We start from the raw sequence: 14,478 nt of genomic DNA on the forward strand, positions 1-14,478 counted from the left end.
GTAAAACTTTTGGCATTCTTGGTTCCATTCTGGCCACGGGCCCAGGACCCCGCTCCTCCAGACCTTTTCTTAATTTATTTGATTGCTTTTTTCATCGCTAACGCACACACACAGGGCGGGGCAAACGGTAATACCAGCCGCCGTCCTGGTAATTAATACAAAAAGATTTCAGCTCTCATCTCGGATTTCTGTGTTATTGCTAAATCGGTCGCCTCTCCCCCACATGCCTTTTCACATCTCCTTCACGGAGTGTAAAATAATCCCCAAATTTCCATCAGCGTCGCCGGGGTTACTGCTCTCTGTGGCACATTGGTATGAAAGGGGATCTGGTGGATCGAAAGGGCATGAAACATTTAAGAGAAATGGATCAGGTATTTGTATTTGAGAGGAAATTCCTGCCTGTTTTGCCACATATCAAATGATCAATCCAGCATGTTTGTACATTCGTGTTTGACTACTGAGTGAGCTAGATAAGATAACATAGATAAGATAGTACTTTATTAATGGGCACTAGATTTATCTGAGTTTATCAAGCAGCCCGTTGACTTACACCTACTTCTCAATTCAGAAGGACCCCCATAAAAATATAATATCTGTAATTCTGTTGGCTCAGTTGGTAGATCCAAGATCCTGGTTGGTTTCCTGCTGGGATCACCAATATGAAAACGTATGAACTAACTACATACAGTAAGTCGCATTGGACAAAAGTGTCTGCTAAATACATGATCATATCATTATCTACTAATACAAGACATTCCACTGGATCCAGGAATGGTAGTATATGAGTCAAAAAGTGTCAATGACAAAATGTTCCGCTGGGGACCACTTTTAACCCCAAGTAAAAGGACAGCTTTGACCCCCAAGTGGTGAGTCTGCTAAACAGCTAATTATATTATGGTTGCACTGCATCTTAAATATTTGATGTCTTGTATGTGTATTTATTGATGTTAATTTCTTGTTGTAATGCATCTTTTTAATTTACTACTATTATCGTGAGGTAAGCAATATTCTGGGTAGGCATTTCCATGGTCGCTTTTAAAATGGGGTTTAAAACACATTTCTTCAGATTGTCTTTCTCATAGTCCTAATACGTAAAAGTATTTTTAGCACTTAGCCTACTATTGCTATTCCCAGCCTTGATTCTGAAAGTGATCTTTTAATATAATTTGTATGTTATTATTATTATGATCACAAATACATTTAACCATACACTTGCACGATCCTAACTTTTTCGGGGGGGAAACCAATCCTGTTTTCAGACTTCATGTACTTTAAAAAACCCTCTAATTCAAAGGATGATGATTGTCATGAATGATCTATACTATTAATTTGTTATTTTGGTATTATTACTAAGGTAGTACTTTTTTTTATCATTGTTTTGCAGTGGTTGTAGTATATTATATGGAACAAAAAGATAAATACAACATGCAACAATTTCAAAGATTTTACGGAGTTACAGTTCATATAAGGAAATCAGTCAATTGAAATACATTCATTAGGCCCTAATCTATGGATTTGACATGACTGGGAATACAGATATGCACCTGTTGGTCACAGATACCTTAAAAAAAAGGTAGGGGCGTTGAGCAGTAAACCAGTCAGTATCTGGTGTGACCACCATTTGCCACATGCAGCGTGACACATTTCCTTCACATAGAGTTGATCAGACTGTTGATTGTGGCCTGTGGAATGTTGTCACACTCTTCTTCAATGGCTGTGCGATTTTTCTGGATATTGGCAGGAACTGGAACACGCTGTCATATACGTTGATCCAGAGCATCCCAAACATGCTCAATGGGTGACATGTCTGGTGAGTATGCAGGCCATGGATGAACTGGGACATTTTCAGTGTCCAAGAATTGTGTACAGATCCTTGCGACATGGGGCTGTGCATTATCATGCTGAAACATGAGGTGATGGTGGAGGATGAATGGCACGACAATAGGCCTCAGGATCTCGTCACGGTATCTCTGTGCATTCAAATTGCCATCGATAAAATGCAATTGTGTTCGTTGTCCGTAGCTTATGCCTGCCCATACCAGAAACCCACCGCCATCTTGTCTCATCGCTGCAACTCCCCAAAGGGCTCGGGAGAGGCAGAGGTCGAGTCATACAACCGAAGTCAGCCTGCAGGCACCTGGCCCACCACAAGGAGTCACTAAAGCCCCCCCCGGCCAAACCCTCCCCTAACCCGGACGACGCTGGGCCAATTGTGCTCCATACTATGGGACTCCCGGTCACAGGCAGTTGTGACAAAGCCTGGGATCGAACCTGGGTCTGTAGTGACGCCTCAAGCACTGCATGATCATGCTGATTAATCAGCTTCTTGATATGCCATATGTCAGGTGGACGGATTATCTTGGCAAATGAGAAATGCTCACTAACAGGGATGTAAAATAAATTGTGCACAACATTTGGGAGAATTTTTGTTGTCGTTGTGTGTATGGAACATTTCTGGGATCTTTAATTTCAGCTCATGAAACATGGGACCAACACTTTACATGTTGCGTTTATATTTTTGTTCAGTGTATAAAACGGGTTGTTTGGATCCTGGGTGCGGATTGCTTGATAGCAAGGAGTTATAGCACCACAATCCCCACATTCCACAGGTAATGCCTGTTAACAGTTCCATTCGATTTATCAACGCGGATCCACTGTCCCATAGCCCAGCCAGTCAATTTATAAACTTAATCTCCTTCGGAAAAAGTGTAAAGACAATATTTTCCCATGCTACTAGCCTAGCATTTGGTTTGGTACAGCGGGGGTTAATATAAGCCTTGCTGTGATCCTATCTGACTTGTGCAACATGTTGCATATGAACATGACTAGACTGCCAGCTTCTCTGAGCCAAGTGCATTTATTTATCAGGATCATTATAATGGATATATCCAAAGAAATGGTAATATGGAAACAAAGATAAAACAAATGAAAATTCACATAGTTTGCTGTCATTTCAGCTGCTTAGCTATCCTCCATAACTATATTATTGACATGACAATAAGCAGTTTTTTTTGCCTATTTATACATTATTTATCAAATCATTATTTGCTGCAGTTCTTGCTGCCTATTTATACATAATTTATTCAATAACTATTTATTGAAGTTCTTGACTCTTGTCATCATTGAACTTCCGCTAGCTAGCTACATGCCAGTGATTTGTGTAGCATTGCAACGTGGAATGAATAGAATTAACGACTGGGTTAAAACATCCCAAAATAATTAACCAGCCTTTTTCGTTAGCAACTTCAGAACCTCAGAACTAACAACTGGCTTTTGTCCGGACTGTATCGTCTGGTGGAAAGATAAAATAAAATACATTTACTCATTAAAATAAAGTTAGTTGTTTAGCTTTCTGTAACTTTGTAGCAAGTACGGTCTGCATGTGTAGGCGCATATTGCGTCATGATTTCAAGGAGTCCCGATATATTTTCCAACTGTCACGTTATCTGGTTTTAATGTCCATTCTAGAATGCCCTTCTAGCCAAACAGAAACAAATACTCAACAATGCTGTGGTATAACACACGATAATCCCTGAGTTCTCATGTCTTATTGCTTAAGCAGTCAGTAGTAGGTTTATAATATAAGTTATTGTTGTTGTTTTTTTATAGAAGTTGTTATTCTTAAAATTAGCCGAGTCACATTATTCCGCTCTCAGACCACGTGATGGGCTATCAATGGCAGGCCAATAATTGGACTTGAACTGAAAGGATTACGCCTGGAACCGACAGCAGATAACCTTTGTGAAACACCATGTAAATGAGTTTTATTCTCCAGCCTTATCTCGCACCCTCTTAATGATGTCATGCGAATGCCTGTGAGGGAGACCGGGGCTTACAGGTTAAGGTGAGATTGGCCCTTGCTGCTACTGTGCTTTCTCTCTTTTTTCCCCTCCCTCTCTTCTTTCCTCTCCCCCTCTCTCACTGTGGTGTCATTGGAGAGTATTAAAAGAAGTGGGTGTAATCTCTGCACTTCATGCCTGGCAAATTGCAACACGTGATACAGACCCAGGGCCTTGTCTGTGTTTGAGGCAATATAGGACCACATTTCTCTCCTCCCCTGATGTGACAACAAATGGGCATTATATCTCCTTTTTGCTGACCAAACACGGATATCAGCGTGCCACCATGTCTTCTGAGGGTCACAGATAGAGTAAGGTGAGGTGTTGGAGAGGATAAGGCTTCAGCTTGCTGTGGAGACTATATATGGCCTATAATCTCACTTTAAATACACCTAGGGTTTTAGAGCAGGACATTTCCAATGCTAATCGTTCGGTCAATCATTGTCTTTCAAAAATCACCTGAACTCTAGAGTTCTATGTGTTGAGCTGATGTCTCAAGTCCTTACATGGAATGAGGATGATGGTATTGGCACCTCTGGCCTGAGGAAAAATCGCTTTAATGAGCTTTAATGTGACAACTTAGACAATGTTGACTGGAATAAAAAATAAAAAAATTGATTTTACTGAGCTCTCGTCTGGGTGAAGTGACAGTGCATTGTAGGTTTGTTGAATTGAGCATTTTGTTTAAGTGGAAACAAATGTCTGGGATGACTGAGAAACTAACGAGTTGCAGAGTTATTCCTCAAATTCTTGCAAGTTAACATGCTTGCTATTTTGAAATAAATAAATGGAAAATAAATAGAATAGAATGTTTTGAAAATTATCCATAACCTTTGACACAGAGGTGTCATGATCCATAACCTTTGACACATAGCAGCGCAATTGGAAGTCATGGTCAGTTGTGTTTGATTCGATGAGGATCTTTGTCATTGCCTTCATCGTTTCTATTCAGTTGTTTTCACTGAATAGCTTATGAGGGGCCTAATAATGCAACATCTAAATGATCTAGGAAAAGTATTCTGGGGTTTTGCACTGATAGGAAATCCACACGGTGCCTCGATGTGAGGAGTTAAATGTTTTGAAGGTCGCAGTTTCTCTCATTGATCTTGCAATGTTTGTTAATTACATTGTCACTGATGTTGTGAGAGATAATTAAGCCACTATGTTTATATGCATAATTATGCGCGCTCCGCATCAGCCTTTGAAAGACAGCGGCGAGAGGGGGGGAAAATGTTTTAATTGTGAGCGCCACAGAAACATGGCAATATAGATGCCCTAGTTACAATCAACAAAGAGCAATGCAAAAAAACACAAAAAAAACAAAGACAAGAGTTGCTACTAATGCAGGATGCTCTCTCCACAGTCTTCAAACAGTTTGCCTTTGTTGTGAGATGTAAAGTAGCAGGGACCCAACGGAGGGAAAGGTGTAAGCCTGTTTCACAACACAAACACACATTTACAGACAGGTTTTTTTTTTTTTACAGGCACCAAATAAACACAAAATGACTAATTAAAACCACAAAGCCCCTGCATTTGCCGGAAAAAAAATTATTTTTCTGAGAAGCCCTTGGCCCCACTTCTCTGACAGGCCACAGCCACTGCTGCTCCACCGGTGTAAACAAAAAAGGAAAGAATAATAATACGAAAAAAACCTTCTGCAGCATATGTACATGACACTGAAACACAAGATGAAAGACCAAAAAATGTCTGTGAAAAGTGAGGTGAGCAAGCAGAAAACAGACCTAAACAAAACCTGTTTTGTACCACACGACAACAACACGACTCCAACTGTGTCTTGTTCTGTCACTTATTTTGTGGTTATCTGTGAAACTAATCTTTTCTCTGTCTCTGTGTTTTTTCTCTCTTTTTTTTTTTTTTTTTTTACTGCTCTGTGTTTTGAATTCTACTGTAGCTATATAGCCCAGTCTCTCAGATAGCAATGTGTCTCCTTCTGGAATTTCCAAGTTCAAGTCTGTAAACGGTGCATTCTCTGGAGATTGTTTGTGCAGTTAACACATTGCTGTTGCCACATCAAGACCACACCGTTAAGGTATATGCCACCTTAACTATTTGATTGTCCCTCAGTGCTACCAGAGGAACATCATGTAAAAAGAGACAGATAATTTAATAGGCTGTTGCTGTAAGCCACTAATGCACAGCAAATCAATTGATGAATAAATTAATTAAAGCAAATACACTTACAGAATATCTGCTTTCATCAAATGTTAAGTTCATGAACAACAATGTACCCTCAACTGTGATTCAATGGAGATTGCAAGAAATAGGTTCTTATTCTATTTCAGACTTTATTTGAAGACCGATTATCTGGATTCAAGTGCTAAGAGCTAATCGTTCCTCAGCAACCTATACTCCTTCAAGGCAGACTAGGCTACCACTGTATGTAGTAGTGGGCTTGGGCAGTGACTAAGTTTAGTGAGCTTAGGGAGAAATCTAAAACTCAAAATGTAATTCTGGGTGTAATATGAAGCTTATCCTTGGACTGACAAACTCTTTTGGCCTACACAGAGTGAGCAGGCAGTGTAAGCCTACTCCAAATACTGGATGAATTTCTTGTTTCACTTACTGTAACCACACGCGCGCGCGCGCACACACACACACACACACACACACACACACACACACACACACACACACACACACACACACACACACACACACACACACACACACACACACACACACACACACACACACACACACACACACACACACACACACACACACACACACACACACACACACACACACACACACACACACACACACACACACACACACACACACACACACAGAGGTTCCTGTTTTCCCAATAGCCTGTTAGTCAGTTCCATCTGTCTGTGGAGTAATACCGTCACTGGCTATTCATGGGATGCACCTCTGTCCCTCGGTCGCGTCGTTGCCATTGTTATCATCGTTCTACAGACGCCGCAGCCATATTGATGCCCGACTGATGACTAATGCCCAGTCTTTCTGAAAGAGATCTAATTTACACTATAGTGGCTTGAAAATATGATTACATTGCTAAAGTAGACAAGTAATTAGTAGGAAGCAATTTTTCCATCATTATGATGTCGTCAAGTTTACTTTAGAGAGACGACAATGTTGTCATTAGCTAGCAAAGTTTGTCAAAAATAGCTAGCAATGTTAACGTTAGCTAGTTAAAATTCGGTGCTGTTCCTTCAATATTATCTAGCTAACTTAAGTTATACTGTATCTATAGTCAATCTGGCAACATCACAATGATGACAAAAGGTTTTCCTACTTATTATTTGCCTCATTTTTAAATATCATCATGTTTCCAAGTCTCTGTAAAGCACTTTTGATGAAATATTCATCAGCGCTAGTTGACAATGCATGGGGTAGAACACTCAGTTAGGCATCAGTCCTAAAATGAATGTTCAAAACAATATTGTGATGAAAAGTGCAACCCATGAAATCTCATTGTAACCTTACAGTCTCTCTTTCCAGGGACAGGTTCAGGACAGGTCCTGGATGTGGCTATGTCCCCCACCTACTATATCTTGGCTCCTTAACACTTTAGTGAAAGGAATGGAAGGTTTGAAGGGCAGTTAAAGCGAGAACAGAATTCATCGAGAGGAGTGACGAGAAAAGGAAGAGAGCCTTGTACCTGGAGAGGAGAAAGATGTTTGGCGACTCGGGGGCTCACTTATCAACGGCATGTAGACTTCCTTTTGAGGCCCGTCTTCCGAGTCCTTGTCGTCGTGGTAACTGCCGTCCCGGGAGTCGAACATGGGTTCGGGCTCATCAAGCGCGTTGTCCTCCTCGTCACTGCAGCCCTTGGGCTGTACCATGTACACACCCTCGGGGGGTCCGTCCTCGCCATTGTTGTGCTTGAGTCCCTGCTGTTGCTGCTGTTCCTCCCCACAGTCCAGGGCGGAGGGTGGTGGTTCATCCCCGTACTCCCCGTTGACCCACTTCTCAATGGCCTTGCGCCGTTTCTGGTCCTCTTCGAGGCTCTGGCCGAGACTCAGGCCCTCGGGGAAGTTGGTCTCGAATCGCTCGCCACTGTCGTCATAATGGGAGCTCCCGCGCTCGCTGTTCTCCGCCACGCTGTGGTCTCCCTCAGCATGCTGGGAGCTGCCATCGTACACCACCTGACGGCTCAGCTTGGCACAGATTGCGTTGAGTTTTAGGCCACCTTTCCTTTTGCCGGCCATGTTGGATTTTCCTGAGGTCTTTTCAGTGCATAAAGTCCTTTCAGCTGTTTGAGAAAAAGAAAAGAGAGAAAGGAAAATGGTCGAATGTCAATTCACATGTTTAAGAACCACCATATGTTATTATCAAACGTTCTACCATGGAAATATATTTGTGTTATTCAAATGTCATCATCATTTCCCTCAATGAACACGTTTATCAGATGAGAGCTGTAGGCCAGCTCTCTTCATCAACAAAGGGCCATCGATCAAGTGTCATTTACGTGATTATTTGAGCTTCACCATGGAAAAAACAGTCTAACAGCTTCTATAAATAGCCCCAAAGCAGTGCCTTTTTTAAAATAATAACAGCAATCACAAGACTGCAGGGACAAAGAGATAGATACATACGTACAGTGGGCATATGTTAGCCAAACCACTGACAGTCAGTTTAGTCAGAGTTTTAACGTATTAGCCGCTGCAGAAAAAAGAAGGAAAAAACTCTCTGAGAGCTGAATTGGAAAACCACATCCAGATCAGTATCGGACCCCCTAAGGTACTACAAGCAGCCAATACACAAGCTACATAATCCTTCACATGACAGCTCTGTAGAGACCCTCCTGAAATGTTATCTTCCAATCTTCCCCTTTACCTAAAGAGGCTGTGGTTCTGCCAATGAGTGGGGGGCTGCTTAGTTTTAACCCTGACAGGCAAGGGGTAGAAACAGAGTCCATGCTTTCCTTCCAGCCCTCCTAGTAGTTTTAGCAGAAGTAAGCCAGCTAGCCAGCAAAATCTAACCTCCTCTTTTGCTCTTCTCTTCTCAAATACAACAGGTATTCACCTTACTGTGAAATACTTACTTACAAGCCCTTAACCAACAATGCAGATTTTATTTTTTTAAGTAAGAAAATATTTTCAAAGAAAATCTCATAAATATGAAATAAACTAAAGTTTCCAAAAAAGTTACAATAAAATAACAATAATGAGGCTATATACAGCGGGTACCTGTACCAAGTCAATGTGCGGGGGTACAGGTTAGTCGAGGTAATTGAGGTGATATGTACATGTAGGTAGGGGTAAAGTGACTATGCATAGATAATAAACAGCTATTAGCAGCAGTGTAAAATAGTGGGTCAATGCAAATAGTCCGGGTAGCCATTTGATTAACTGTTATGCAGTCTTACGGCTTGGGGGTAAAAGCTGTTAAGGAGCCTTCAGACTTGGTGCTCCGGTACCGCTTGCCGTGTGGTAGCAGAGAGAGCATTCTATGACTCGGGTAGCTGGAGTCTTTTACAAATTTTAGGGCCTTTCTATGACACCGCCTGGTGTAGAGGTCCTGGTATAGTGGTCCTCTCCTCTGCTCTCAGTAGGCTGCACTGCTGCTGCCTGTGGCTTTGTGTTGTTGGCTGTAATCAAACAATATTACTGGTAAGGCGGTAGGTGCACTAGTCATGAAAACGACAAATATGAATTAAAATACATTTACATGCATTTGTTGCTGATTAGATGTATAGTTTACATTTTTTTCATTCTGCAGGTGAATCCATAGCCAACATGACAACAAGTATGTTGAAAATACTCTCGTCCACTCAAATATACAGTGTATTCGGAAAGTATTCAGACCCCTTGACTTTTTCCACATTTTGTTATGTTACAGCCTTATTCTAAAATGGATTCAATTTATGTTTTTCCTCATCAATCTACACACAATACCCCATAATGACAAAGCAAAAACAGGTTTTTAGAAATGTTTTGATTTTTTTACGTAAGTATTCAACCCCTTTGCTCTGAGACTCGAAATTCAGCTCAGGTGCATCAAGTTTCCAATAATCATCCTTGAGATGTTTCTACAACTTGATTGGAGTTCACCTGTGGTAAATTAAATTTATTGGACATGATTTGGAAAGACATACACCTGTCTATATAAGGTCCCACAGTTGACAGTGCATGTCAGAGCAAAAACCAAGCCATGAGGTCGAAGCAATTGTCCGTAGAGCTCAGAGACAGGATTGTGTCGAGGCACAGATCTGGGGAAGGGTACCAAAAAATGTTTGCAGCATTGAAGGTCCCCAAGAACACAGTGGCAGAAGTTTGGAACCACCAAGACTCTTCCTAGAGCTGGCCGCCCGGCCAAACTGAGCAATCGGGGCAGAAGGGCCTTGGTCAGGGAGGTGACCAATAACCCAATGGTCACTCTGACAGAGCTACAGAGTTCCTCTGTGGAGATGGGAGAACCTTCCAGAAGGACAACATTCTCTGCAGCACTTTACCAATCAGGCCTTTATGGTAGAGTGGTCAGACGGAAGCCATTCCTCAGTAAAGGGCACATGACAGCCCGCTTGGAGTTTGCCAAAAGGCACCTAAAGACTCAGACCATGAGAAACAACATCTCTGGAGACCTGAAAATAGCTGTGCAGCGACGCTTCCCATCCTATCTGACAGAGCTTGAGAGGACCTGCAGAGAAGAATAGGAGAAACTCCCCAAATACAGGCGTGCCAAGCTTGCAGTGTCATACCCATGAAGACTCGAGGCTTGTAATCGCTGCCAAAGGTGCTTCAACAAAGTAAAGGGTCTGAATACTTATGGAAATGTTATATTTTAGTTTCTTTTTAATACATTTGCAAAAATGTCTATAAACCCGTTTTGCTTTGTCATTTTGGGATATTGTGTGTAGATTGATGAAGGGGAAAAAACTATTTAATCCATTTTAGAATAAGGCTGTAATGTACATTTTTGGGGGAAAAAGTCAAGGGGTCTGAATGATTTCCGAATGCACTGTATGTTTACCAAAATTGTTTGTTATTGTTTCCGTGGTGAAAACACACGTTGTAAACTGAGAGATACAGTATAATCTCTATTTCTCTATAGAAGCTCCACTGAACAATAACAGTGACAGAGTAACTGTTAGGGGTAGGAGTGGGTGGCATTATTTCACCTAGCCCAGGCAATCTTTAAAACATGTCCTCGGCTAAAGCAAGTGCAGCTGCCTCTAGCATTCCATATTAAGAGCTGCCTTTTTAGGGCAGAAACTGCACACTGTTACCTTTCACTTGATGAAAAGAGCCACCATAGTTCACCTTGAGCAGATGTTCCAGGCAAAAAAAATCAAGTCCAGATCTTTATCATGTTGTAAATAACTTATATCATGGGCAAAGCTTAGAAGTTAGTGAATAATATGCTGTACATCATCTTAATCACTTTTGGAATTATTTCCTGCCATTTTAAAAAGACCACCAGGGCTAGTTTGGTGCCCAACTCTTCAAAGTTGTCAATGTTTCAATTGACATAAACAAGGAGGAGAAGGCCAAATCTTCTGCAGTGTCATGCACTTGAAGTTGTATTCTTTGTACCAAATACTGAAGCTGTATTTCTCTTCACTCAAAAGTCTGTCACTATCATTATCAATACATTGTACTTTACTAGGCATGCTATTTTTGTTGAGGAAAAAATAAGATATTACTATGGGAGAGGAAAAAAAGTTATATTTCAATTGACTTTGTATAAAACTGTGTATATTTACATTTACATTTTAGTCATTTAGCAGACGCTCTTATCCAGAGCGACGTACAGTTAGTGCATTCATCTTAAGATAGCTAGGTGAGCAACCACATATCAGTCGTAGAAAGTACATTTTCCCTCAATAAAGTATTTATCAGCAAAGTCAAAACTAGTATAGGCTTCTTCATTTAATCTCGGCCATAAAGCGAAGATCAAGCACAATTATGCGTGAGCCATTGCTGGCATTATGCAAATCACAGACAGCGCATAAAATCCTTTTTTTCATTTTTGTCATTAGAAGACACATTGTGGCTACCTCCCAAATGGCACCAGTTTCCTGGTCAAAGGTAGTGCACTATACAGGGAATAGGGAGCCATTTGGAACACAGCCCTAGTGTGAGTGAGTTTACAGATATTACCTCGCCAGTATACAATGCACCCAGTGCTGCCCACCACACATGCTTTCTCAGTTACTTTATTTACATTGTGGACTTCCTTTTTTGAAACAATGACTTGTGGAATTATGTGCAGTCTTGAGCTCGCCGTATATCAGTGGCACATTACTGTACAATTATGTGTTAGACAATTGCGGGCCGGGGTGAAAAGGTCACATTTTTAGAGGACAGCAATTTTGAAAAAAAATCAGCTGGAAAAACTATTAGGAAGTGGAAGACATAAATGTTCGGGTATTTTTTCAGAAACACCCCTCCGAAGGAAGATTGAGGTCATTTGGGCGTTGCAGTGGAGGTCATTTTTCTGTTTACTGTGCTCAGTATTTCATGCTTTAACTACCGATTTCCTTTGCATCGCAATCTCCTGCACCTTGTAGGAAATGACCCCTGCCGAGTTGTTTCTTTCCATTAGTGACTATTTATGTACATTTTTCCCCAACAATATAGAGCTCAACTCCTGGGGTAAACGGCTACTGATTGAGAAGCACAATAGGCTTCACACTAAATCTTCTGAACGTTTTAATTACTAGATATGGTCTAAAAAAACTATGCGGTTAATACAATACATATGGAGACCTTTATTAAAAGACCGAAATATCTACGGGAAGAGATTGGGAATCCAACTGGAAATTAAGAGTCTTTGTGGATTGGAGTGGCCTGGGGACTTTACAGTACAACTTGCTGTTTTCAGTGTAGAGAACGCTTGTCCACACGCAGCAGCTTTTGCCACTGCTTACAACAGGGATTGCTATGGTTACACTGGCCTCACGTCGTTTGTGTGCATGACAGCATACAATGAGATAAAATCAGTGGGGACCTACATGAAAGAACAACTTTTTCCTTTGGGGCCGACTCCCCCTTCCCAGGAGTCCAGTAAGCAATCTCAGCCATTAATGAATATCAGGGAGAAAAACAAGACTGGATGCATCGCTCCTCTGTTTTAGAATAGACTGCTAATTGTCAAAGCCACACACCTCGGTCGCACAAAACACTAAGAGCTCGGGAAGACAAATAAGAGTTGAATCGGAGCACTACCAAATGAAACGTATGTTTCCTACTGTTTACTGTAACTGTGACAAGATTTTTTACTGGAAACTGTGCAGGGCTGAGACAGCGGGGCTACGCTGACTGTATAAGGCCAAAACCTGACGAAAAAGTCAAGAAACTATTTTTGAACGCATCCACTTATTTGTACTGGGACAGGGGTTCTTTTTCAAGTCAAGAAGATGTGCATCAAAGCAATTTGTAAGCCCTGTTTCTTCTCAGAACTGGATGACTACATGCAACACAGGGCTCACGTTCAAATCTACTCTCGGCACTGAGCTCTCCGAACCCCGGCGTGTCTTGTTGTGTCTTTTTGATGCCGAGCCCCTCTGTTTACGTGCCAGAATGATATCATGCCCAATCAAGTGGTGTTTCAAATCCTAATAACGCTGTTGGAAGTGCATTATTTGCATGTACGTGCAACGACTGTAAAAAAGGCTGCCAGAGCGCAAGAGAGAGAGAGAGGAGACAGAGAGAGAGGAGACAGAGAGAGGGAGCGAGAGAGAGAGGATAGAAAGAGAGAGGAGACAGAGAGAGAGGAGACACAGAGAGAGAGGAGATAGAGAGAGAGAGAGAGAGGAGATAGAGAGAGAGAGGAGACAGAGAGAGAGGAGATAGAGAGAGAGGAGACAGAGAGAGAGGAGACAGAGAGAGCGAGAGAGAGAGAGAGAGAGGAGACAGAGACAGAGGGAGAGAGATAGAGGAGACAGAGAGACAGAGAGGAGACAGAGAGACAGAGAGAGAGATAGAGGAGACAGAGAGAGGGAGAGAGAGAGGAGACAGAGAGAGAGGGAGAGAGAGAGCGAGAGAGAGAGAGGAGACGGAAAGAGAGAGAGAGGAGACAGAGAGAGAGACAGAAGAGATAGAGGAGACAGAGAAGAGACAGAGAGAGAGAGAAGAGACAGAGAGAGAGGAGACAGAGAGAGTAAGAGAGGAGACACAGAGAGAGAAGAGAGAGAGAGAGAGAGAGAGAGAAAGAGAGAGAGAGAGACAGAGAGAGAGAGACAGAGATGTTGACATGGGGGCGTGAATGGCTGCCTGGATTGGCAGGGTCAGGTCTCTGTCTCTTTCTGCCACACAGACAAGAGGGGTACACATTACACATGGGGAGCTGACCAAAATGTTGGCTTATTTCTTATCTATAGTACTGGAAGAGATCTAACTACTATACAGCTAATATGTTCTATAAAGGGTCAATAGGAAGTCTAGGTAAGAATATGGCTCACTCCAACGATGTATTGTATTGCAAAATAAAGGATTACATGCTGCCTTGTACATTTGTATGGAGGATATACTTAAGAACCAGTCTGAGAAGAGTAGATATGACCTGTAAAACTGGAGCTTATCTCCTTAGGTATAATCAAACATTGGCACAGGAGTTTTGGTAGGTTCCTGCTGGGTTCCAACATCTTGACTGACACAGGGACAAAACCTTGGTAATATTTGAACTTAATTAATCCAAAACTGGC

The 14,478-nt window shown here is 41.7% G+C and overlaps 1 protein-coding gene across 8 annotated transcripts in view; it reads right to left on the reverse strand.

Moving 5' to 3' along the window:
• The window catches only part of casz1 (castor zinc finger 1), a 264,622-nt gene that overhangs the window by 32,227 nt on the left and 217,917 nt on the right, over positions 1-14,478 (reverse strand). For all 8 annotated transcript variants that reach the window (XM_082962093.1, XM_082962091.1, XM_082962095.1 and 5 more), the window contains one exon: positions 7,489-8,082. In XM_082962093.1, coding sequence (XP_082818219.1) covers positions 7,489-8,038 — 550 coding nt within the window. In that variant the 5' untranslated portion in view covers positions 8,039-8,082. The remainder of the gene's footprint in view (positions 1-7,488; positions 8,083-14,478) is intronic.

The sequence above is a fragment of the Salmo salar genome, chromosome 15 (assembly GCF_965601325.2).
Source record: "Salmo salar chromosome 15, fSalSal1, whole genome shotgun sequence".
Taxonomy (NCBI): domain Eukaryota; kingdom Metazoa; phylum Chordata; class Actinopteri; order Salmoniformes; family Salmonidae; genus Salmo; species Salmo salar.